This window comes from Gymnogyps californianus, chromosome 7 (assembly GCF_018139145.2).
Source record: "Gymnogyps californianus isolate 813 chromosome 7, ASM1813914v2, whole genome shotgun sequence".
In the NCBI taxonomy this organism is placed as follows: Eukaryota; Metazoa; Chordata; class Aves; order Accipitriformes; family Cathartidae; genus Gymnogyps; species Gymnogyps californianus.
Genome location: NC_059477.1, coordinates 16,746,691 through 16,774,068, shown reverse-complemented (window position 1 = coordinate 16,774,068; position 27,378 = coordinate 16,746,691). Strand labels below are relative to the sequence as shown.

At 42.2% G+C, this 27,378-nt stretch overlaps 1 protein-coding gene across 1 annotated transcript in view; it reads left to right on the top strand.

The window, feature by feature from the left end:
* The window catches only part of PPP1R1C (protein phosphatase 1 regulatory inhibitor subunit 1C), a 54,045-nt gene extending 27,762 nt beyond the window's left edge, over positions 1-26,283 (top strand). The window contains 1 exon segment of the mRNA XM_050900367.1: positions 26,195-26,283. Within this exon segment, the coding sequence (XP_050756324.1) occupies positions 26,195-26,283 (89 nt within the window).
* The last annotated feature ends 1,095 nt before the right edge of the window (positions 26,284-27,378 follow it).

The following is a 27,378-nucleotide window of genomic DNA, read 5'->3' as shown; positions in this document are numbered from 1 at the left end:
TTCTTTTTCTAACCCTGCTACACTAGTGTTTGTTAGTTCCACGCTCTTATGTGGCATGCAATGTTGGCAAAAGTCAGTATCTGAAGATTGTACCAAATTAATCTATCATATTTTCAGTATGTTGTGATTTACCTCTTGTCACATTTTTTTCTAGGTATAGCAGCACTCTTAACTGAGGTTTCATCAGCTCTATTTCCCCTGTTTGTGTCACTTTTTTCTTCTGTTCTCATGGGCTTTTATGTCTGAACTTCAAATTCTCTCATCCTTCTACAACTTCCAATGCTCTAATCTGCTACTCTTGAATCTCCATCATTTTCTTTCATTTTAAGCTCTTCTTCATGTGCGGAGGTTGGCTTGAACCTCCCTATGAAAAACACCATAAAAACAACCAGAGGAAGGTTTCTCAATTTGAAGAGTCACCAGTTTTACCTAGGGCAGTCTTTTCCAGTCAATTCTCATTGCGTAAGGCCTGTTTCTCCTATTTACTAATCTGCTTCTCGTTGTGTATGACAAAACCAAGAAGAATCCTTTGGTCCTTTTCCTCTGCATCAGAGTAGACATCCAACTGTTTTAGCACACATATCCCTCCCTCCCCCCACCCACAAATAGCATCTTTAGAGATATCTTCATTATTCTGGTCGGTGGGTTACAGGACCCTCTGGAAGTCTTGCCGGATTGTCACCCTTTTCCCCTCACACTCACCAGCGAAGTCTAAAATGGGACAATAACCCTCCCAGGTAGAGAGGGACTGAGCGGAAGGCAGCTTAGACTGCCAAGGCAGAAGCAGATTGCACTTATCCCAGATAATGGTGCTTCCTTGGCATCTCATTACCACTTGAAAATCAAAAGAGCACATTTGAGTCTCAGAGCTACAACTGCAACTTTCCATCCGAAGGCATACTTTATACCGAGGCAGGTTTCTTTTTACCTAGATAGTCACATTTTTTTTGGTCATCCTTGAAGGGAAACGCAGACTGAAGGGACAGGAAGCAAGGTTTACAAAGACAAACAGAAGACAGCCTGAGCTGTTCCCAAACCTGCATTGCTCCCTAGAGCTCCCAAGTCTCCACATTATCTACCAGCTATTGCTATTAATACTGGCAGCTATTTAAATACCATCAAGGTCTACCCCTGTGAAGGAAGTGCACATTCCCGAGTGGTTTGAGGATTTCATTAACAGTGAGTCTACTGGTGTGGGTGTGCTAGAGGTCAGGGAAATAGGAAACCTTCACTCATCCTAGTTCACCCTGCAGGAGGCTATTTAGATCAGCATCAAGATCCTACTAATTTCAGCGAGCTTTAAAGAAAGTTCTTGCAGCTTTCTGTGTTCACTGGACCACCTTTGCAATTAGCTGCCATCAAATCATAATTAAAGTCTTTCCCCACAGAGGTGAAAGGTACGTTTGACTGTTTTCTCTCTCAGCCTTTTGGGAAATACATCCTTTAAATTCCCCTCTTAATGTATTTTTCTTTGCATAGAAACAAAGACTTTTTCTTGAGCTAGGCCCAGCTACAGCATTTGAAATGGGATTAAATCTGAGTTGTTATAAATCTAAGGAACATTCAAAGACATCATTTTGATTTGACTCATTAAAACAACCAGGACTCACTGGCTGTTCCCAAAGTGTTCAGACCCAGGGATTTGATACATGCATAATTCTAGTATTTACAATGATGGTTGATATTAAATGAGCTCTTTCTAGCTTCTGCCATGAATTTCAGATGCTCGGCTTGTTTAGTGCCTGCTTGTTCCTCTCTCCAAAGGAAACAACATGCAGAATAAATGATTAAAATCATGATGTCCCTCCTGAAATATGTAATTTATTAGAAGCAATTAGTACAGTATGTGGCCCGCATCCAAATTTGTAACCCCTTAGGCCAGCTTGATGATGTCTCATGCATCTCATTACTTTGTGACTGAAGGTTAACAAGGAACACGGATAGAGTCTGGAGACATAAAGGATTATTGTTAGTGTGGTAAGCACTGAGTTCGGAGCCCACAAGAATCATCGCAGAACAAAAATCTCAGGCTAAATTTACTTCAAGTGGCAGAGGAATGAAGTTTGTAAGTCTTAAGCAGTGACTACAGAAACTTGTATCATTTTACGGGCTGCCCTCTTATATGGCAAACTCTGTGAAGAGCTTCTAGCATTAACTAAACACATCAGTGTAAGAACAAGAAACATCATATTATACTAGAAAGAAAAATACTGTGTCTTTGTGTGATTTCTGCTTTATACACCGGCTTAAATCCAATTTTTAGGAAATCAATATTAGCCACAATGTAACACGTCTTACACAATTTTCTGAACATCAGGCCCAGATTTGTGAAAATTCACAGACTGAGCTGGTGCTCAGTCAGACTTTTCTTATGTGGGTAAGTGTCTTTGGCTCAGGGTATTACATTTTCCCAATCTCTCCAATGATGATCCTTTTTTTTTTTTTAACATGATTGTGCTGCACATGAGCCACGAGGCCAGAACAGGAGAAGAAGATGGTTTTCAACTATCCTCTCAGTCTTGAATGTGTATTTCAGACCTCCTTGCTTTTCCAGTGGGCTAAATGGCTGCGATAAATACTGGGCAGATGGCTAGAACTGCTCCACAAAAGCAGGCACCGTCCAGTAGCTGAAGCAATCCCCGAGGTCAGGGCCAAGTCATCCTCTAATCCCTTAGCAGAGCTGTGGTGTTCCTGGAGCAGCATCTTTTCTTTAGCCTGGTGACATCCATTCTTCAATTCATTCCTTTTAGGTAGAAGATCTATCTCAATATGTTGTTTCTTGGGTAACAGAGGGCAAAGCTCTGCCTCATTATTCGTGTGCACTGCTCTTGTTTGTTCATGTGTTGTGATGTGACAAAACGCCATCAGTGCATTTAGTTTCATGGGTGGAAGTCCCACGACTGCCTGGACCTCCTGAAGCACTGGGAAAAGAAAATTCATGCTGCAGTCTTGTATCATTACATTTTTTCCTTTTCCCTAACCAGGTCACAAAAGAAAGGTGCAGCTTTGGTTTCAAAACTAGTTCTTCTCTTCATTTATATACAATTCTTACCCACATCTTAGTCAGACTGCACCTCGATGCAACCACACCACTTAATGTAGTATGGCCTTGAACAAATTTCCTGGCTATCTTTTCCAAGATGCTACCTTCCAGTGCTTGGTCTCTTTTTCTCACTCTCTCTATCCTCCTCTCTCCTTCCTCAGACTTGTACAGTAGTATGATGACAGCAGATAGATACATTTTAAAAAAAAAATCGAGCTAAATTCATTAGTGAATCACTGAGTTGGTGAATGGGATACATTAGATTGCTGCCATCTCAAGTTCAGTTGGCTGCCACCGTTCTGCTTCTGCCCAAAAAGTTGGCAGACGCTGCTGTAGTCTGTATTTAATTTCTTACTTTTGGCAGCTTTGAATACATTTCATTTCACACAACTGGCAGCTTCTGCTTCAAAATGACTGTGGCCTTGGCTGCAATAAATACCACAGTACCTTTAGAGAGACCAAGGTGTTCAGTGGAGACTAAGCTTGACATCTGTTCTACAGCAAAACTGGGATGTTTGTGTTATAACTTGTCATCTGCCACTATTACCTGGCATGTGAAAATGAAAAGATTGCGCCGAGCACTAATATCAGTCCCCAAATTACCACGTGTGGCTTAAGGGCCTGATCCAACACGGACCAAAGTCTAGGGGAGTATTTCCACTGGCTTCATTTGGTTCAGCATGAAGTCCACATATCTGATAGCTCTTTCTAATCTTCATGCAATGAATGCTAAACTGGCCTCTTTTTAAGGGTATGACTTTATTTTTACGATAGAAGGGTAATCTTACAAATGTCTGCGAAACAACATTTATGACTTGAAAATATTATTAAGCATTGTTGTACTAAATATAGAGCAATGTAAACATCCTAGTATTATTAATTGCTTCTAAGCAGTAACAGACGACATTAAAAAGTCAACCTTTTAAGAGATAACAACATAAAATATTATAGAAAGAGAATGTGGGAGACTTAGTACTTATTTTAAAATATAGAGTAGAAAGCCCAGGAAGGGCAACATGTGTTGTTCTGGTTACTTTATATCACAAGATGTATTTATAGTGAAATTCCAAAGATTTTGGCAGTGTGGTGCTCTGAATCGAAACAGCTTTTGAAGAAAAGATAATATTTTTGTAGGAGAAGATGTAAGGTTCTTATGAAGCCAGTCATTTGGCAGGGCATTAAATTTTATTTCTTGGCTTTAGGTCTATGTTCTACGCCGGAGGTTAACAAGCAAGCCACATGGCAGACACTGACTCCAGTGAGTCCTATTGTAATAAATAATAATTGCCCCTTTGTTTCATCTCAAGCATTTAAAATCCTGAATTTGATCCCAAGCAAGATGACAGAAGGAAGACCTAGATTACATGTTGCTGCTCCTGTTCAACGTTTGACATCTCCTGGGCTCCTGGACAGGAGCTGCAGGATCGTGCGTACAGCGGGGTGAGTGTATTTGTCAGGTCCTCACCCCTTCTAGGCTCTGTGCCATGAATCAGCCCCGCTGGGGAGAGCACGTTCCTACAGCACTGCCGGGGGGTCTGGCATGTGGGGAGACAGTGGGGGAGATATTGCTCAATTTATATTGGGGTCTTCTGGAGATAGAGATAGGTACAGTGTATAAATACAGAGGTACCTCTCTAAGTAGTATTTTTCTAAAAAGCCTCCATACTATGCAGGCTCATGTCTCATTTAATTTACCCTTAAAAGAAAAGCCTTCGCTGCATTTGTATCTAACTGCGTACTTCTATAGTTCATCTGTGATGTCTATTAATGTCTCCTCTCCACGAAGTCAGATTTAATTTATAAAAATCTCCACCCCCAAAAGGCAAAGCTGTCAAAAGACAGCATGACAAGCTACAGGCAAGCCCAAGGTTAATAGTGAATTTATATAACATGAATGGCACCACCGTGCATTGAGCAGTGCCTGATACAGCAAAATCATCCCACGACCTTCCAGCTAAGACTCCATCAACTGTGCTGGGCCTTATGAGCATGTGTAAGTAGGCACAGGCTCGCAGCTCGTCAGCAGAGCTCCCACCACCCGCACTCGCTTCTCCTGGGATCAGGGCTGGGAGGTTTGAAAAATTTCCTTGAGAGAGGCTCCTGCCCACAAGCTGCTCTTCCAGGGGCAGTAGCTTACCGTTAGTTATTTTACTTTCTACCATCAGGTTTCACTCTGACCCGAGTAAATGTCCAAGTAGTACGTTAGCTTTGTGATATCTCTGTCTCTGAACATTGTGGTCCTTATTTCTGCGGTTAGGCTAAGAGAAACCTTGCTTCTGATTCTTAGGGACCATCTGTGTTGGGTTTCTTGTGGTGGGGATGTTGTCTGGTTTTTTTATGATTTGATTTTTTTTTTCCTTTTGAAGTGGATGCTTATTAGTCTGAACTTACTGAAAAGCAAAAATTTTCTAAAGCAGGCCATGTGGTTCTCCTCCCCTCCATAATTTCTCCCTTCCTTCACCCCTTGGGATGCGACATTGCCCAGTTTAGCAGGAACACAGAGTTCCCAAAACCATCCACCAGAGCTTTGGCATGGAGACAAGAACATGAGCAGCCTGAAGATTTCAACCACATCCTTTCAGGCCCACAGCTAGGACTGAACACTCGCATGAATTATGTGTGTGAATGTGACCAGAAAAACACAGGAAATACTGCAGCAAGCATATGGATCTGAAAAGGGATTCATTTTCCTGTGAGCTGCATGGGCCAGAAGGATGTTGTTTAAAAAGCTCTCATCTGGTGTAGCTGCTAATTTTTCTTGAAACAGTGGGAGGATTTTTCAGGTTTTTCAGCACTCACCCAACCTGTAAACCAATGTTATTCCATGGGTCTTCTATAGCCAGAGGAGATCGCCAGCAGGCTCTCAGCAATCTACAGAGTAACTATTTTTAAAAATACGTTTAAAGGAATTGTGGGATCTAATGACCACTTAGAAGCAAAAAACAAACCTAAAATGTTTGCTGTGATTCTCCCAGCTCAAGATGCACCTTTACTGCATATGTTGCACTCACAGCAAGAAGTATATGTAAACATGTGTCTGGTAAACCCTGGAAACGGCACGGGTTCGTGGGCTACTCCCTGCAATGGCATCTTTCCAGGTGACAGGGACACAGGACACACCAGGGTTGTACCTGTAGCTGGAGAGCAGCTGGTAAGGCATAGAAAACCCATGCACATCTACCCAGCTTAGCTGAGACCGTGTCCAGTTTGAGACGTTAGACTCAAGAAAGATGAGGCCAGTTAAATGGAGAGCAGTGAAAACTGGAGGCAGTGAAACACCGCTGAAGAGAGGGGCTGAATGACAGTGGGCAGCAGAGCAAGTGGTTGCCTGTATCCCAGAATGCCTGAGTACCCGCAGGCTAGCCATCCCCTCCAAAGGCCAAGGGAGGCAGCAGGTTTTTCCTTTTCTTTCAGGAATGAGGAGAAGTTATGTAAATTCGGCTTTCAATCTCCTTGCAATCCCCAAGAAAACGGAGTTATTAAAAATAGTCAATGGGATTTTTGGCATGCAAGCTCCCCCTGGTGACACATAGGTGTCGTTCCTTACCGCTAGTTCTGGTGAATTACTAAATGGCAAGAATGGTTATGCGAAGGAGTGGAATTATATTAAAGTCTGACGGCAATTTATAATTTCTAGATATAATCTGTAAGGTTATTACTACATTTCACCTGCATGCCAGCCGTTTTCCCCAAATCTGTGGAGTGGTTAGAGCCTGAGTTTTCTTCAAACTCACTCTTAGTGAGATCAAAAGTAAGAATAGTGTTAAAACTCATTTTTACAGAATCTACGACTCTGATATGAATGTGTCTAAATCTTTAGAGAAGGGTCTACCTTTTCTGTACTTTGTCTATATTTTCCACAATGAAATTGAGTAAACTGATATTCTTGCTTGTGCTTTCCAGAAAAATTGAGAGCAATACTTGTTTTCAGGCTCTGACTGTTAATGTGAGTGCCAGATAGTATGCTTCCATGGTGTAATTACATTCTGGTTTTACTGGATGCTGGCTCTGGGGTATTTTGATGCCTTAGGCAAACCAGAAGAGGTAGGTTTCTTGCAAGCTCAAGTCAGTCACACAATAAAGAGCCACTAAAGATTTTGCCCCTGATGTTTTGCTGCCCATGGCAACTGCAAAGTGAGACAGGTTGTATCTACTGTAATGCAAATAGTTTGCAGTGACTGCATTTTATGTTGAATAACTGATTTCTTAACATTGATTTTTAATTTACTAGCAATGAAAAAACTTAAATATAAGAATTTGGTGGGTTTTAATTTGTCAGTAAGCTCAATGAGTTAAAATGAAAACATTTCAAATTTAAAATATTACTAAAGATGTCAAAATAAACCTTTCACTGTTTTCATCTTCTCTTCTCTCCTCTCCTGAAAGATCAGTGCAGAGACACTGTCCCAGACCCACTCTGATGTCTAAGCTAGGACTTTGGTTTTGCTGAATTTGTGTAACAGAGAAGCACCCTGGTTGTGCATAAGCATTACGTACTAAATTGTTTTACATTTCTTTAAGGGGTGGGAAAACCCACCTATATTATTGTGCAAAACACCATAAATCGCTATGTTTTGCTTTGTCTCCCTTGATTCAAGGGATTTGTACCCTTACTCTGTCAAAATTGTTCCTTGCAGCAAAGCAATGCCGTTCTCTATCTCCTATTGAAGTCACTGTGGTCCATCAGTTTTGGAGAACCGTTCTCCACCAGATCTTTCTGATTTGATGTTCTGTGGGAAAGGGTCACTGTTTTCCCGAATGCTGCCAGGGAAGAGTCCCCCTTCCTACTTGCCCCCTGACCAGCATGTGTGAGTGAGCACAGTTCAGCCCCTGGTTAGGACTAAAACAGAGGTACCTGCTTCCTGCCCTTCCTGCTGGCTGCAGCAGCAGGACTTAACAGATGACCAACCATCTCTTAAGGTTAAAGGCAGCAGCCTGCATCTGGGTAGACTTTCCAGCAGGAGCCCCAGCTAGTGGGTAAAGTCTGTGCTGGTTTGCTCCTGCTGTGCTGCTGGTTTGCTGCTGGTTTGCTGATGAGGCAGCCCAGCTCCACGGGGCCAAGCTTCATGCACCCTCAGCACCCTGCCAGGCTGCATTCCTGGCTGGTGGACAAGGCCACCTTGCTGCCCAGGCTGGTCTCCCACCTCAGATTCAGGTTGGTGAGGACCCTATGTAAGCCTGGGCTCTCTGTTTGGAGGTTGTTGTGTGCTGCAGGACGTCATGGTGTTTATTCTCCAGCTTTGATATCAAATCTCAGCCCCCACAAGCGGCTGCACCAACCTATGGGGAGCTGTGCTATCCCTGCTCCTTCAGAGCAGCCTAGTGTGCCTGAGAAGATTTCAGCACACGAAAATATTTGCATAGTCTCAGACTTGATCAAGAAGTTAAGTAGGTAGAAGTGGTAAGCGATCACGCAGGGTGCATCAGTTACTGAGTCCTAAGAGCCGTAGTTGGGCACAAGGTCAAAACCACTGCTTCTGAGCATATTTAAAACCTACAAACCTGTTATATGAGAGAAAGGAACTAGACATGCTTTTCTTGCCCTCAGTGTATTTTTGAGGAGAATGAGGTAGACAGCCCAGTTGCAAAATGCTCAGCAGTGTAAGGTCCCACAGCTACATCTGCACAAGAGCTTGCTTCTCTCCTGAGGCCAGCTGGCTCCACACAACTCACATCCATGCTGCAGACCCTTTTATGCTCCCAAATCATGGGGGTCATCCAAAATATCCAGTGGAAATGATCTCTGGCCTGTGCCTAAACCAGGCTGGGAATTTTCTGGGTGAGAGCTAGTTGGCACAGACAAAACTGGGGACCTGGCTAAGGGCTGGTCAGTGCAGCCAGCGTAGGTGAGTGCCCAGAGCTGCCTCCTGGCGCTCTGTAGTGTGTTGTTTAGCTGCAGCCTACAAGACTTGGGTTCTCAGGGGCCAGCATGCATTTAGGATTTAAGAGCATGGATTCTTTGGAAAAGCCTATGTTGAACACTGGGAACAGTATTGAAAATTAGGGAAATCTATCTGCCATCCACACTGCCTCTTCTACGCAGTTACTATCCAGACTAGAGATGCAATTTTATGTGTAAATACAGTTATGTCTTATGAAACAGTAATGACAGGCACAATTCCCTTGGCTACACTTCTCTGTGCTAGAAAATGAGGAGCTTGTATGTAATGAGAGGACAAGAGTCAATTGGCACAAATTGAAACACAGGAAATTCAACTTAAACATAAGAAAAAACTTTTTTTTTTTTTTTTTTTTTTTTTTGCTGTGACAGTGGTCAAACAGTGGAACAAGTTGCCTAGAAAGCTTGTGGAGTCTCCATCCTTGGAGATACTCAAAACCTGACTGCATACAGTCCTGGACGACCTGCTCCAGCTGACCCTGTGTTGAGCAGAGGTTTGAACTAGACAATCCCTGGAGGTACCTTCCAGCCTCAGCAATTCTGTTTTACGTACCATTTGTGAAATGTAAACCTTTCATAACATAGTAATGACAAGCACAGTGAAAACTTAATCCCACAGCTGCCTGTATCAGAATTTCACCTTCCAGTCCAACGGATGACATCTTATTTTGTGGCAGTACGTTCCCTGCTTCTGCAAGAGCGCTCTCTAAATGTCAGTTTGTCTGGGCGATACTCTGTCTTAGGAAAACGTCTCAGAATCAAAAATTAGGATTAGGGTAGGCTGCAAGCCCCAAATAAGTTAGCTCTAAACGTGATAAAAACCTTTCCAGCACCACAGGGTGTTAATGAAACCAGAAGAGGGACTGGCTCTGATCTTCCAGAAATACTCTGGTGCTCCTAGGCAGTTAAGCTGACTTGATTCATAATTCATATCATAGGCTTTGCTTTGGTTAGCATGAAATGCCTGCTGCAGAGGGAGAGGGGAAGGATTCAAGCCATCTTCAGCTTCAGTCTTCTGAAATGGATCCCAGCTGCTTGAGATGATCTCAGCAGCTCACAGGCACTGAGGTGGTGAAAACGGAAGAGGCTCATTCTTCCTGATGGATTCCTGCTTGGATGTAAGGACTACAGCTACAGTACCTGTAATATGAAGAAAACGGTAATTGCCTGCTATTCATATGCCACCCATGAAGCAATTGCGATGGGGGTAATTTAGTGTAAACACTGACCTATCAATCACTTGTTTAATCATCACAATGTTTTTGTAATTTTGAAGGTGTTTATAAAATACTTAAAAGAAAAGAAGAGCTCATTCCAACGTTTACAATATTACTGATGTCAGGTTATGCTGATGCCAAAATCCTATCTCCTTTGTCATCATAAGAAGGATCACAATGAAGATTATAATTATAACTCAGTAGGGGATCAGCAAATTAACAGAGAAGCTTATAGACTTCTGACAGAAACCAAACAGACTGGATTAATTAAAAGTGAAAGCTGCACGGCAATGCAAGTATGGCAAAGAAATGCTGCCTTGGATTTTTGGCTGACCAGCAAAGATTTTGCTCCTGTCTTCATTTTTAAAAGTACAACTCACTGGAAAGCTTTTTATTTGCATCCTAAAAATCTCAGGCTGCACAGAGTATTCAGCAAGAGATTTAAATCTGCCATTAACAAATTTTGCGCTCTATCTGTCCCAGATCATGGAAAGAAATAATAGCCACAAAAAGAATAACAAAAATAGAAAATATGGATCCAGAATATAAACCGAACAGAATGCTGAGGGTACCATGCCAGGCGTGGGGGTGAAACAGAAGAAGCTGTGAAACAGCAAAAGCTGCTCAGTCGTTACACACAGAACTTCATTCACCCCATCACCCACTCAGGCTTCTGCTTCTCAGTATTACAGCCTCCCCTTCTCTGTCAAGGATTCTCTCCCCTCAGGGTGTGGCAGTAAGTTTTTTCTCATCTGTTTAGGTTTCACGACCTCAGAAAAATCCCCATGTCAACCAAAATATAAAAAAGTAGAGCCACCGTGCAGTTGTCCAGGAAAAAGCAAGCAGCTGGATAATGCTGTCCATTAACATTGAATTCAGATAAGAATGCCTAAAGAAAACTGAAATACAGCGGCTTGGAAATGGCTTGTGAAGTTGTGGAGAAGAAAATGTTTCGTAAAGTATTTTCAGTAAGGTTTTGAATGCAAAAAACTTAATTTCCTTTGTGTTTTGAACTTGTATAAAAAATGCAATTAATTTTCCTATAGCATGTCTAGATTTTTACGTTTAACAAACTAGGCAAAACTAAGTGTTTCGGTAGTGCTAATATTAAATGTTTTGGTGAAATGTTTTTTCCTTTTTCCTCATAAAGGAAATTGTGAAATTTCAGGGTTTTTTCTAATCACAAGCAAACAAAAATTGTGAGGCTCCAAGGAAGTGCAAATATTCAGCTATTGAAGTCTGCTACTGTCATTTTTATAAATGCTCTGGCCTGAATCCATTCTCCTTAAACCAAATCAGGCATGGAGTTACCCTGGGCTTGTTATAGGCTGCCAAGTGAAGAATCAAGCCCTGGAAGTCTCTCTTTCTGCTGACCGTATAAGGAATCACAGGCAAGTGTGTTCAATATTACAGTACCTAAATGTAGGTGGTCATCTGTGCTTAGCTACAAACCCAGGCTGCCCTTGGACATCCCACCGGGATAGTTCTTATGTTGCCACAGCAGTGAGCAGGAAACAAGGGAAATAAAGACATAGGAAGCAAAGACAAAGAAAGGATGGCTTTGACCACGTTACCTTTTTACAGGGTTTATCATTATTACAACAAGGAGGAGAATCACATATTTTTGTACTTCAAACCAAAACACAACCTCCCCGATGTTTAACAAATAATTCTACATTGAGCAAAAACGTTTGCCAGGCAGCATGGCCAAAACTAGTCAGACTGTGGTGGCACTGGCCCCACGTAACTAAGGATGAGCATTTCCAATTATATATTCTAGCAAAGGGGCCATAATTAAAATCTTGGTGAAATCTGATCCCAGATTCTGTCTACATCTGACTTGTGACTGTACCTAAATTTAACTGCTGGTCCTTGTATGATAATCCAACCATAGCGGTCAAATACCTGGTACATCCAATCTGGATGGGGTCTTATATGTCTCATATCTCCTCAAGTCTGTCGTGGTATTCAATATTGCAGAAGTACCTATGTCCCCTTATTCCTTATACACTACTTCTTAAGCTTACCTTTTATAGTTAAAAGAATTCTATACATATTTAGGACATAAAAACATTACTTCCTACACAGGTTAGTTACGTTTTGCAGAGAAACTTTCTGAGTAAACCTTACCTGCTCAAAGGAGCGTGAACTGCAGCTGTATTACAGTGCAAAGGCTTGCCTGAGCAGTACAAACAGAGCTGATCAGGATGACGGTCCTATTCACATGATTAAACTCTACATCTATAAATGTCCCTGGGATTAAAAAAAAAAACCTTCCTTGCCATCCAGAGACGCAACCAGACACAAAATTATGGTGAGACAAATATTTGTTTTCACAAAGGGAATGGACCTATTATCTTTTATTTATGTACATTTATTTTTGACGTTGCTGTTTGTCTTTTTTTAAAAGAGAACCTACAAAAATGTCTTCTCCAAAAAAAGGTTTGTGGAGGGGCCAGGCTGGGGAGTGAAAAGGTGGTTGTTATTGTTATCAATGGTTCTGCCACACATTGAGAGGTTATTTTGCTCTATAAGATTTCATTCCCCTGCTTTACTAATTGGAGTTTATATCACGTATTTCTTTTGATTTGGGAGCAAACCACTGTAAGCAAAGCATAGGTAAAAATGCTACACTTTGTTCTTACTGCTCAGAAGTTTGCAGTTAAGCAGCAGTTTCCTTTTCCACTTTGCTTCTGTCCCATGCGCTGCCAGGACAGCAGCATGCAGTGGGTTTGCCCTGCTCTGGGCTGGCTGTCGCAGCCCTCCCCAGCATCTGAGGCATCGCCAGTGCCACGCGCTACCTTCATTGCCGATTTTTCAGCAGAGGCATATTGCTTCATCTGTCCCCACCATAAACAGATCTCTGCCGGCCAATAATTTTTTTAAATGCTAATGGAAATTGCCATTTGAACGGAAGCAATTTAATTTGAAGTTAAAACATATGGCACAAAAAAGAAGCCATGCTACTATTCTGTCACAGTGTACTTTTCCATATCATGGCAACCATAACTACCTCACATCCCAACTAGGTGCAAGTCTCAGCCCATCTAACATCCAAAGAGCTCAGACTCCTTCAGTTCAGGTTCTCTAATACAGCATTTTCCCCAAGCATTAATTGCTGAAGTAAAATCCCTTAGAAATGCTTATGCATTTGCTTTGAAGACTGGTTTGTGCAGCCTCAACAGCAGTTTTGGACAAGAATGCAATTCTGATTTTTATTAAAAAAGATAAAGTCTTGAATAACTGTTCTGTAGTAAGAGAAGTGGCCAGAAGAGCAGGTTGAAGATTTCCCATTAAGAACGGGGGAAGGAAAAATAAAAAAAAAGATAAAATGTTCTTGGTTGACACTATGGGCAGGAACAGATTAGAAGAAATTAAATTGCTATGAGACTCAATTCCCTTTCTCACATGTAAATCACCATTTAATATATTAACATATTGGAAACAGAACACTTTTTTTTATCCTCAGCAAAAGGAACAGTAGCTGTGAACAAAGCATTTGTTCCTAGAGACAAGAGGAGGATCACTTTTGTAAATGCTTATTGATCTTGAGGCTAGGAAAAGACCATTATTTCTATATAATTGAATCTCTGGCATAAAGCACACCCTTCAACCTAATTCTACATTTGATCCATAATTTATGTTGAATGATGGCATATATTTTAGAATGCAGAAGTCAAGACTTCTTATGAAAGTAAAGATTTATCTAATTATCCTTAACTTTTCCCTTCATTTACTTACGGCAAGTAGGATGATAACGTCGTTTCCTTTTGTACATAGCAGTCTATATGACTACTATTTGTCTTGTCCCTACCTCTAAAAGGACTTACATGCTGCAGTTGAAATATTGAGCATCGTTTCATATTGTCTTGAGCATCAGCTTTCCCAAGTCTTGACTGATGTGATTTTCTAGCTGTAAAACCTATTTCCTACTTTTTCCCTCATGGCTTATTTTAAGGTAGTCAGCCTACAGAGTGTCTCAAACTGGAAACATAAACTAGCCTGGAGCAGCATGTGGTGAATTATAAGAGTGACAGAAGTTGCCAGGGAAAGTGTAAGATGTTTTAATTTAAAGCCATGCTTAGAAAATGCTGCTCATAAACTTTTAAGGCCAGTGAGTTCTAATATATATTTTGTGACAGTAGCAGAGTTATTGGGTTCTGTTATTACGGAGCAGCTGATTCAGGTTTGAAAATGTGGCCCTTTATTTGATGGAATTACTGTAATCCTTTGACATAAGGGAACAATTCTGCCAGTCCTGTGATTTTGATCTACTCTGAGACAGACAGCCGCTGGGCTGCGAGTGATACTGGTGTTAAAAGTGAGGGTTTAGCAATTCCAGCAAATAAACACATTGCTCAGTAAAACTTGGCTCCCAGACAGCTGCTTTCTGGCCATCTTAACGAGCTTCCCAGGACCCGTCGAAGCACAGCACCTTTGAAGATCTGCCTGCATTGGTTGAATTCAAGCACATTTATCAACAGCTCTAAGCCTATCTCTGAACTATGAAAAATTGGGATGAAAAAATGTCAGCTGAAAAACTTTAATTCTCTCCTGGTTGCAGCCTCCAGCTGCCCAGCCAGACCAGCACACGGAGCCGTGCAGGAGGAGAGCCTTGCAGTACTTATTGTCCAGCTTCATTACCAATGTGGAAGTCATCTCTGCATGTTTTTCTGCTCATGTTGTTGTTGAGGTATTTGACCAAGAGCCATTCTCCACAGAATCAGCTAAGAAATGTTTTCTGGCTTTCCAAAGGGTAAGTAGCGTTGGGCTGAGATTGTTACAGGCTGAAGCATCCACTTAGCTGACTGCAGGGGCTTCTGCTGTTCGTTTTGAACCCTGAAGACTGGCTGACTTCTGCAGTCTGAGGGCTAGCGAGGGAAGGAAGGAACCAGCAAAATGAGATGTTTACATACTAGCAGAAGTTGCCTGGGGCGACAAAAGCCTCTCTGTTTACTCTTTTGGCTACTCTAAGTAAGTGGGAGATGCAGTCCCTTCAGCCACAGCAAAGCTGACCTCTGTCTCCAGTGCATGTTCTGGCCAGCCTGTGGAGGACCGACAAAAGCCCTTCTGTGCTGAAGCAGCTCCCTCACGCTGGTCTTATGGAGCCAGTGCTGCTACAAGTGACTTCTGAGAGGGAAAAATGGAATGGAAAGTGCTGTGTGAGAGAACAAAATGGAAAGCAGCCAGACATTTGCAACATGAATTTTGCTGCTCTCATACAGTCTTCATTGTGATAGTTTAACACTGAGTCTTTTGACTGGGAGAAAGTAGCACGAGCCCCAAAATTTGCCATTTAAAAGGCTCACCATGAGGACTGAGTATTGTATGGCTGGAGCTAAGAGAAGAGTTAGTAACAACCAGCAGACGTTTAGAAAATTAGTCAGTCCTTGTTGCTTGGTTTCCAAATGATCATTCACAAACATCTATGAGGCCATGGTGACCTGCTGGATATGCTGATGATCTGATCTGCTCCAGATCAGATATGTGACCTACATAAACCCGTCATATTTGCTAATGCTTCAGATCATTTGTTTTGGTTTAGTCATCAGCACTTGTGAAAGAGATGCACAGTAAAGAAAAAAAAAAGTAGATGAAATTGCATGACTGAATAATATCTTGATCTCATAATCATAACAGACACATGAGAATTTTTTTCTCCTCCTCAGCCTGAGCGTAGGTATAAAATAATGTAGCACACAAGTTTTTTTGCTGATTTATAGCTTGCTAAAATGTCAACCTAGTTTAAACTGCCACACTGGTGCTTCAGATTCTTTTTATTCTAAACTTTGAAGGCCCACCATGTCTGCTGGCCTTTGAAGATTCCATCAGCTGTAAAGGACAGAGTGACAGCCTGACTTTGCTTTTCCTTGGATAATCTAAACAGCAGTTTGAGAATACGTAGTGTGCCAATTTTCTGTGTCATTTTGTTTATCTCATACCTCAAACTTTAAAGCCCCATACAACATTAATTTATAGTATTTTACATACATTCATTGTAAATAAACAGCAGCTGTTTGAAGTTATTTCTTCCTTATAACTGGAAATTAAGATCAGTTACAAAAGCTGACTCTTCTTTCTTTGAAAACAGTAAGAGTAAGCCTCAATAACTTCTGGAGGAGTGGGACCAAGCCCTGTGTAATAACAAATGACCTGGTTGTGTTCAGACTCGTTGACCACAGGAGTAAGGGCAGACCTTTGTATGTCGGTTATCAAGCTTCAAGTGCTTAGTTTTACTTTGCCATGAAACCTTGGTTAACAAATGCTTACAGGCACGAGTACCGTTCAGAGTCCTTTGAGAAAGTTCCACAGAGCAGCATTTTTCAGTCTTTCTCAACAAAGAACAACCTAACTTTTAGAAAACTTCCAAAGGCTGTACCAAGCAGACTGTTCACAGCTGCCCACATCTATAAAGCAAAATTTTCCACATCCATTTACTTTTATTTTGTCTTCTCTCCCTCATGTTTTTTCTGTTTGCTCACTCACACACATGGGAATTGTCAAGGTCTGGGTCTGTGTGTTTTATTGCTGTCACGTCACAGATTACTTTTTGACGTTCTTTGGACCACTGGTGGCTCAGGGACCACCCAAGAGAGTGGCTGCCTTGGGACACACCAGGGCTGCCACCCTCAGCAAGGCTGGGCTGCTGCTCTTGTGCTGGGTCTGCTTGGAAGGAGGGCTAGCCTCCTGCCACAGGTGATCTGGCATGATTTATGACCATAAGCATCAGCAGATGAAATAATTGCTGCCAGGGTGGCAGACTGAAGCCATTCTTGTAGGTGGGAATGAAGAAACACAAGGAAAGGTATGTAAAACACATTTTCTGTTTGCATACAAGTATTAGTCATGGTCTAGCTCTTAATTCATACTCAGTAATCCCCCACTGATCACTGTATGCCACAATTCTTCTCGTATTGTATTGATGTTAACATAGCACCCAGGAACCCACAACAGGGATTAGGACTATGCCATATTAAACCTTGTTCAAACATTTAACAGAAGTTGGTTGTTGCACCAGGGAACTCCCAGCTGGGGTGTAGCAATCAAACACGGGAACAGATACAGAGTGTTAGGAAGGAATGTGACAGTCTTTGTGTCAGCATGCTGGCAACCAAAATGTTCTCAGGTTGTTTCTCAGATTCCATAACTGAGGATTTTGAGAAGGCTTTGGAAGTGGCCGTGGAGGCTGATAGTTGTATCTCTGCAGCATTCAGTACAATGATGTGGGAGAAAGGATGAAAATGCTCATTTAAAAGCCTAGCAAATGGAGCACCGAAGCTGTATCAGTTCCTGATTTGAGATGAGAGCGGGTGGTGCTCATAACATGTGAAGAAACTTAATTACCCTTGAAAGCATAAATAGCCACCATTAGTCTGAAATATCTTGGAGGGAATAAGTGGAGGGAACTCAGGAGGGAAAGTGAGTTGCTCAGTGGTGGCATAGGAAGTGGTCATGGAAATGATTGAGGTGATTGTAACTGCAGAATGCTGAATGCAGGAGCAAAGGTGCGTTTATAAAGCTTAGAGAAGGAGATGTGGTAGTAGTGAAGACCCCAGGATAAGGAGAGTTTCCATGACTTTTCACTGGATAAATGGTAAAGACTGTATTGGACACATTAAGCAAGAAAAATGTGCAAGACTTAGATGAAAATCGGATATGGTGATCTAGAGAAGAGTGGAAATCAGAAACGTGTAAGCCTGAACATCAGGAAAAAATGGTGGTGTTGTCCATAGTAGATGAACAAAGCATTTTGGAAAGGACTCCAGACCAAGAGCTTGATTTTGACCACTTTGAGATAATGTCTTAGACTTCTGCAAGCTTCTGCCAAAGATGCACTCTAGAGTTTTAATTTGGACAGAAGGAACAAACTCTTTCCATCAGAGCCTTTATAAAGGTGCTTATTATTTCTGTATTTGAGAAGTACACTATCAAAGATCGGGAGTACTGTAAGACTAGAAGAAAACTTGCAGCCTCTGCCACCCATCCTCAGAGGCTGGAGTGAAGGGAAAAGGACAATCAGAGGATGGCAATGGGAAAAGCGTTACAAACAGTGGAAGAACCGGAGCAGCTGGGGAGGCAAGTAGGGTTAAGGATGGCGTTAATGTTTTTTAAGGGGTTACTAACAAAAGCTTAAGCACTGAACTCTGACTTGTATGCAAGGACAACTTATCTAAACCACTCAATTAAGTAAAAATGGATTAAAGGTTTCAGGAACTGATTGTACAGATAAGGGAGATAGATAGCAGGTCATTTATGCAAAGAGGAAACAAGAGAAAGCTCAGAATAGGCATTTGGGAAACTATAGCATTTTCTTTACTGGTTTACTGTCCTGCTCTTGCATGGAATATGTACCCTTCTGTATTTCAGCTGTTTAAAACAAAAATTTTATATAGTAGGAATTTATTTATCTCCAGCCAAACAACTGAATTTTTGATCAAGAATGTCAAAGTACCTAGGATGTGTGTTTCCAGTGTGTGTGCAGTGGGTAAGCTTCAAGTTTTTCCATGACCAGTATGACAGCTGTGTTTCTGATACCTTCACCAAATGGGGCAGAGGTAAGACATGTATTTCTTACATTTAAATAAATTTGGCAGTGTAGTTGGCATGTACCTGACAATGAACATTTGAAGATGACTAAACCAGCTTTTTCTAAACTTTTATGTAGCAGAAAATGCTGAGAATGGAAGCTGGTTAAGCTGTACTTCTGTTGAACTGGTGAAAGTCACAGAGAGGAAAAGTGTTTAATAATTGCTCAGTTCCCGTGGAAGGAGGTTTCTGCCAGGCAGCTGCTCCTGCGGGCTCTGACGGTCCTTGGCTTCTGCTGGAGGTGGCAACAGCAGGAAGCATTTTGTGCTTTTCACAGCGGGGAGCTCCCTGGAGCCGGGGACTGTGCGCTGTGCCTGGCTGAGCTGTACCACAGTGCCTGTCACAGGGAGAACCTCGGTGCTCTCCCGCTAGCACTGGCCACCAGAAGGGAGCACATTTCCTCACGTGGAGCACCCGATGCTTCTGGAAACATCTGGCGAAACATCTTGTGAAGTGCTGAGAGTCTGTGTTACTTCCATTGTGCAGATGCCTAGCTGAGCAAGAATGCAATTTCTTTTGTAACAGGAGTGCATAGGCCATAGTGTATGGTTTTAAAATCTGTTACATCTGCAGGCAGCGAGCATATTCTTTTAACTACAATGATAGTCAGCAGTCCTCAGGCACCATGCACCAGTACAGAGTGACTGAGACAAATGATCCACCCCTGAAACCCTCGCGGAAAGATGCACCATTTCAGCAGCAAGCCGTACGTGTGCTAGGACTTGCTCTGCAGGACAGCCCGCTCCTATGCCTCCCTCTCAGGAAATTAAATTCTTTTCTTTGACATTTGTATGCACCGGGCCACGACTGGAATGGGATTTCTATGTGAGATTTTGTCTGTAGGTATATCTGTCACATGCCAGAGATGATCCATGTTCCTTGATTTTGGACATACAGTAGTACTTGGTCCGATGCAACCCCTTAATCCCATTGTTTTCATCCCTTGCATTTGGGAACAAATACAAACATGTATAGCCCATATATATGTATATATAGGTCACGTGTATATATAGATCACAATGGGCCACGTAACCTAATTATGAGTTCCCAAAATCAGTACTGAAATGCTCATTTAGTCTGGCCCCATGGTTTTAAGGAGTGAAAAGAAACCATGTTCCTGAGATCAGTGTGATTGGTGCAAATAGATGCTTCATCTCTGTTCCAGGGAAAGGAGGCATTCGAAGCTCCCACTTGGATAAAAATGTAGCCTTCAGTCACACAGTTAATATACTTTTATAAACTATATGTTAGATTTACTGAGTTTTGATTTCATAAAATCACGTAGTCATTTAGGTTGCAAGGAACCTTGGGAAAGCACATAGTCCAACCTGATGCACAAAGCAGAATCAGCACCAAATTTAACCAGATTGCTCACGACTTTGTCTAGTCCAGTACTGAAAACCTCCTAGGAGAGAGACTTCACAGACTCTCTGGGAAACCACGCCGGTGCTTAAATATACTCAGTGAAATAACTTCTTCCTTATATCCAGTCAAAATATACTCTCTTCCAATTCATGACCAGACATCTCCATCTTCTCGGTAACCTCCCCATAGGTACAGGCAGGCTGCTGTTAGGTGCCCCAAAGTTGCCCCTTCTCCTGGCTGAGCAAGCCCAGGTCCCTCAGCCTCTCGTCACAGGTCAAGTACTTCAGTCCCCTGACCACTTTGATGGCCTCCACTGGATTTGAACAAGTCTATCAACATCTTCTTGTGCAGGGGGGGCAAATATAGTATTGCAGGCACAGCCTAATGCATGGTGAGTAATTGAGGACCTCTCCTGGTTTCCACAACCCTTCAAAGATGACAGAGAATGGACTTCACACTGACACCAGTGGGTCCCTCTGCACCCTCACATGCAGCCCACCAGCCCCATGGACTTCTGTGGGTCAAGATTTCTCAAGGGATCACTGACTCAACCTTTCCTCTCCTCCTTGGACCTTGTCTGTGGGCACAAAGGCCTGGTAGATCTTAGTCCTACCCAAGGCAAAGAAGGTATTGAGCACCTCAATCTTGTCTATGTCTAGATCGCTCACCGCACTCAACTGCAGGCCCGCATTTTCCTTGTTTTTCTTTTACTGTGAAGGTAAGGGAAGAAACTCTTCCTGTAGCCCCTGGCACCCTTTGCTAGTTTCAACTCAAGCTGAGCTTGAGCTTTCCTAGCACCATCCCTGGATTGTGGGCCTGTATTTTTTTCTATATTCCTCATTTTTACCTTGTCTTGACTTTCATCCACTGTATGCATCATCTTTTTGGCATTGGAGCTCAGTCATAGGGTCCCTGCTTAGCCAAGATGGTCTTCTGATACAGCTAGTTGTTCTCCTGTGTCAGGATGGGCCACTCCTGCACTTGGAGGAGGCTGCCCCTGAAGACCTCCCAGCTCTTCTGGGCTCTGTCACCTTCACAACTGCCTCCCACTGCATCCAACTTAGCCAAAGACCTGTGGTGGATGCTGTTTTTCATGACATTAGTTTTGGGTTTTTTTCTGTTGTTTTTTTAATTGAAAAATTCATTTCAGTTGGGAAGAAAAAAAAGATGAGGAGGAAGTTTCAGAGAAGTCAAAACATATTTGACTGATAAATTCAAAACAAAATGTTCCATAAAAAAGAAAAGTTCTTTTTCCTGTTTAGTGGCATGAATACATGATTTTTGTTTTGATATTCTCATTTTTGCTGAGGGAACCAGAACATATTTCATTTAGGATTGGCATAAAGTAGACATTTTTATTTGGCCGTTATCCTCTTTGGCCAGGTTTGTTTGATTGATAATTTCAAATTGATTTGAGTTCTGAAACTCTGAAAATCAGGCTGCTTTGTCTGTGGCTCAGCTTCGCCTTTCACTGCTTTCTGAAAGTCTGGAAATGTGTTTTTGATAGAGAGAGGATCAGCTCCAAATCATAAAACTAAATAACCCTTCAAACTTTAGGGAATTCAAATTGCCAACCAGACTTCAATCCTGAGTTTGGTAAATGTCAACACCATTCCTTGGGCAGTGAAGCGGGGTGAAGGAAGAAGTTTTAAATAGGATGGGGAGCTGCCTTAATTACTTGAGATGGGGAGCTGCCTTAATTACTCGAATCAATTTAATTTTTTTCCAGGAGATATTTAATTCAGGAACACTTGGTTATTTCGTATCTTGTGACACTGCTTAGGCTTCTAATCTGGTGCTTTGGTCAGATGGAGAGAAGCAAAAAGACAGCTGTTGATTAAACAGCATAGATGTTATTATGTGACTGCAAAAATGCCAGAAAGTTGTCCTATTTGCACTTATAATTTATAAGTAATCTAGAAATACACTTTGAGGCAGTGACTTCATCTGAAAAGAATTACCAGTTCAAAGTATATTGGTGCACGGCTGCTGAATATGGCTTAGCATTAAGGGTTTCTTCATCAGCATTAATTGGATTAAATTACCTGCAGTGAAATATGAGCCCTTTGAGGAAAACAATTCTTGTCCTGCTGGCTTTAGAAGCATAAAAAGGAGAGGGGGAAAAAAGGGAAAAAGAAACCAAGAGGCAGTGTTCAGACAGGCTTTTTTTAAAGGCAGAATAAGAGTGAGTTTGAACACGCTGTGGGTATGAAATCGTTGCCAGGGAGTGGTGAGAAGGGGCAGCCTTCGGGCTGGAAGCGGGTTTTTGCTGTCAGACCTCCCAGGCGAAGAGCAAAGCCCCAGCCAGGGCGTGACGTTGCGGAGCAGCAGTTGGGTCGAGCGCAGCAGGGACTGGGGACCGCTGGGGTCAGCGGGATGGCTCGGACCCCATGGGCCACCTCCGCACGCAAGGGGAGAGCAGGGCAGGGCAACCCGGGCTGGGGGCAGAGCAGTGAGAGAAACAAAACGGTGTCAGGACAGTGCAGGCACAGTGCTTCAGGAAGGTGAGGGTGCCCACAAATTCAGAGTTACCCACTGCCTGGAATAAGGGACATCATTGGTGAGACAGGGTGACTCTGTGGATCAACATTTGCAGTCCTCCCTATTTGCAATTGATATTATGAAGCTTGTGTAGTTTACATGGAACCAGTAACTTGATGTTTCTAACTTGGATCTGCTGTATATACAAACTATATCTTCTAAAACATCCCCCACATACCCCCCCAAATATCCTGGCTTTGTTTTGGTTTTGTTCTATGAGTAAAATCTTAGAGTCTGTATTTGTTGCTCATCTTTACTACTGTGCTTCATCAATGAATAGAAACAAACCCCATACAACAGCGTTCTGGTGCCTCTTGATTACTATTTGAGAAAGCTGAGGGCATGAACTGTGTTACTGGTGTATGAAGATTGAAAAGACAAGAAGGAAATATCCTTTCTAATAAATTAACATTACCATAGTAGCAGTTGTAAAAATGGTTGGGTGACCTGAGTAATAAGTTTTCACTCAGTCTCTAGCGGAATGTAACCTTTAAGCAAACAATTTACATATTGCTAAACAAAGATACTGCATATTGAATAGATCCAACTGAGAAAAAAATATCTCTGTGGATAGAGCTCCACCTTGCTACCTGCTTATCATTTGTTTCGTATTGACAAGGGGCAGGGCACACAGCTTGAATAACCCTGCTGGAGTGACACTTGAGAGCTGCTGTAACGGCCTCTTCTCTTGAATTGTTTTAGCTGAGCAGGAGCTGTGGATGAATGTGCCAGTGTGCTCCTGGGCATGCCCAGCTCCAACGCCTTCTGGCCACCCTTGGCAGCCACTGCGGGTTACTGCAATGTTATGTGGCTAGATAAGCTTTTAATCTAAGAGTATGATTGCTATCATTTAACTAAGTATTTTTATTACCCCAGACTTTTTTTGCACTGTAAAAGTATGACGCTTTGTGCGTGAAATATGTCTTTTCAGGAAAGCCACCAACCTTTTCTGTCACGCATGTTCATATGTTACTGACAGGAATTTCATGACCTGTACGTCAATTCATGCTAACTTATTTCATTGTGTAGCTGAGCATCTTATTTCATAATGTCACACGTAGGGTCAGTTAATTCTGATAACCTGATGCTGTCAGAATATGTTGAGGCTTATGAATAATGACACCGAGTCTTGTGCACTTATTGGTCAGTGCAGGAAACGCTGTGACTCTTTACTTCCAAATGACACTGTGGTATTAAATGACTGGCAGAGGTGAAGGCAGGCTGTAGAACAGAGGTTATGAAAAATCATTAAATAAGATTGATAGTTGCCTGCTACCTGAAAATCAATGGGTAATGCTCACTGATGTAATTTCTCCCCATTTCCTGCAATTTTCACCTTGAATATTGCAATTAAACCACATAGCCAAAAGTCTTCACTCCTACCAAAAATACTATTCCATGAAGCTTCATCATACTAACTGTATATCGCAATCCTTCTTTTCTGTCCATAACTTTCCCTTTTTAGTCTTTTAAAAACTCCCTAAAAAATGATGCGTTCTGGCTCCTAGCAATTCCTGTCTGAAATACTGAATAGTAGCTGTTAGATGGGTACTGTGAATGTGCAAGAAATGGCTCTGTAAATCCAGGGGTAAACAACAGGAGACAAATTTACCCTACAAGCACAGTATCATTTTGAAATGAATGTCCATTAACCTATAGTTAGGTGAAATCATATTTAATGTGTTTGTCTTACTAAAGGGTGTTGCTAAAGAGGCCAGCTTGGTGGTAGCTGAGCACCCTAAGTGTCTCTTCATGTATCACAGTTACTTAATTGGAAATAGTTTGATTATTGCAGGGCACACTTACAAGTACTGTGGCTTGGGAGCATTAATTTATTTGCTTGTTTTGCATCTGAACAACAGTTTCGCAGGGAACCAAGTATTGTCGTTTGTGTGGGGAAAAAAGAGAGAGGAGGCCAGAGCCCAGCACAGAGCAGTGATGGGCTCCTGTTGGAGGTGGAGCTGGCTGCACTCCGGTTGTATGACCCATTGTAAGATCCTGTTTTCAGCTATTTGTAACTTTGTTGAACTGAAATAACTTACGTTGAAATTTTTTTCAAGTGATGTATTTGGAAAAACTATCCCATATTTTGGAGTGGTGTGGACATAAACAGTGAAGTGTAGGAACCTCCAGGTTAAGTGACGCTGGGGCCACGACTCTTGGACATACACCATCAATTCCTCTTACTCACAATTTGAGGTAATCTGGATCTTGCCTTAAGGGTGCACCTCTTTTTCAAAATTGTGCCTCTACAAGTGCTATGACAGTGGGGTGTTTGATTATCCAGCTGTGGTTATCTAAAGCGGCTGGGGTGCAATTTCTCCTCAACAGAGGAACTGATGCATAAAGGAAACTTTTTTTTCTGACAATTAGAAATGGTGAGTAGAACTATGTATGATCTGTAATGAAACTAAAAACATTTCCATGTTATGGCAGTAATGACACCAGAAAACCTAATTCAGGCTTACATTTTGTTGAAATCATGCATTTTTGACTAACAGTTATGTTTCTACTACAACTGCTTTTGTCAAAAACTAGGGGACCCAGAAACTAATCTTGTGCATTTGCTGTTTAGATTTTTTGAAAATAACAACCCTTCATCTCTGGTGTCTCCTCTCTGTCATCTTTTTAGCTTGATTTTGCCTCCTTTTTTCAAGCTAAAAAAAGCTTGAATTCTTCTGTCACACCAAGGAGGAGCTGAGAAGATGGGATTAGGCCCATTCATTGAGGCCTGCTTGCTTGTACTGAACATGGGACAGGGAAAATAACTTTGCAATTTGATTAATTTTCATAGATCCTACTTCACTTGCTGGCTGAAACCAGCCAGCAGTAGGACCTTCACAACTTTCCTCAAACCTAAACTCCTAAATATCCTGTGATAGGTATTTACCCTTTTCATCCACCCCCATGTGGTATTTGGAGGTCAACAGAATACATTCTCCATGTGAGAAATGATCCAGTCTTGTCATGGCTTCGGCACCAGCAGTTCCCTCTCTGTCGGGTGCAATGCTCTTTGCATCAGGACAGCTCTGCAGGTCGTGTGCAGACCGTGGGGATGCATGCTGGAGAACACCTCTGGTACACACGAGAAGCTGTGATCGTGGGGCACTGGGTCTGTGTGAGCGATGACCTTCAGCAGATCAGTCTCAGAAAGAGGGTCAAGTTGAAATTCTGGTAGAATAATTCCCATGTCTACTGTCTGAGCCTTGAAAACTTTTGACTTGCTTGAGGTGGGCAATACTAATCTGATCAAGGATTACCAATGAAAAAGGAGAAGCAAATACTGGTCTGTTCTACATGGCATCTTTCAGCAGTTTTTTCAACAAAACGTGATAAATTTCCTAAGAGCCTATATTCAAGGAAGAGAATATTTCTGTTGGAAATACACCATAGTATTTTTTGAACTAAGGTTTCTGAAAAAGGGAGTCAGTATGGGCATTAAAAAACTTGCCATTAGTTTGGTTTTTTGTTTGTTTCTTCCTTCAGGGAAAAAACGTCCGACGCGAGCTAACACAACTTTAACCATGACTTCTATATTTTCAGGGATTAAGCATCTGAAGAGTCAGAGTGATTCAGCGTTTCCAGAGGAAGAAGAGGGAGTTAGCGAAAGGGAAGAGGAGTGGGGCCATTAAACAGCGCGGGGCTGCCTCGAGCCCCGTCACACAGAGTAACTGAACTGCGCAGCCGTGCGTGCGTCAGACCATTCGCCACTGCTTTGTGTCCCCGCACCGCAGCGCTCGGCGTGCCGGTGGCACCGGGGCTCCCTGGGGAGCACCCTCGGCTGGGTTTTACAGCCACCTGCAAATGTATTCTGTGATCCTTATACCCGAAGATAAAACAGTTATTTTAGAGTCATTTTTCCTTCATTTTCTATGACTTAGAAATGTAATTTGCAAATGTGTTAGCGACCTGATGTCAGTACTGCCAGAGCTTAACTACTGCGTGTGAGCTGTACTCTAAGGCCTGTTGTAAATAAAACTGATTTAAAAGCTACAAAATAAATAATATGTTCATTTAGACAAGATTGTATATTGTACAGTGGGTTTGTCTAGCGTGCAGAGAAATGTTCGTATAAAATGATCCTTTCAGTTACGGGCAGCTTTTACCAGTATTGTTAGAGTTACTTGCAGTAATGTAGATAGAGAAACAAAGTAAGCAGAGGTGACTCTTAGTCTAGAGAAGGATGCAAAGACACTCTTCCCTGTGTTCCCTGGACATACAATGCTTAAAGTCCTTGTCTTGCTTTTGGTCTGAGGCTGCCTAGTCACGTCAGCCAAAACAATTTCTCTTTACACAAGATCATTGTTATCTGGAGGCATTAGAAAAAGTTTTGATTTGGGAGCCAGAGGAAACACAGGAGCGCGCGACGCCTGTGAGCAGGGTCCCACGCACCAGCTGAGCCGCGGGAAATGCCGATATTCACCTTCGTCACCTGCAGCAAGTACAGGGTACAGCCTTCTCTGAGAAAGAGGGCGACTACTCTGCATTTGTCACAGTTTCAGCCAGTAAACGGTAGCCTATCAAGCTGTGGTGATTTAGCACGTGTCTGAGCCCTTGGGCTTCTGGTTGAAGTTTGGTGTGGTTCATACCAACATTTTCGCTTGCTAGACCACGCAAACTTCATGGCATAAAATGAAATAAGGCGGAGAAGGAAAACAATCTTTCTTCAAAGTCACACTTGACAGATCATTTCCTTTTTTATCCACGGCCGATTTTTAAACAAATTC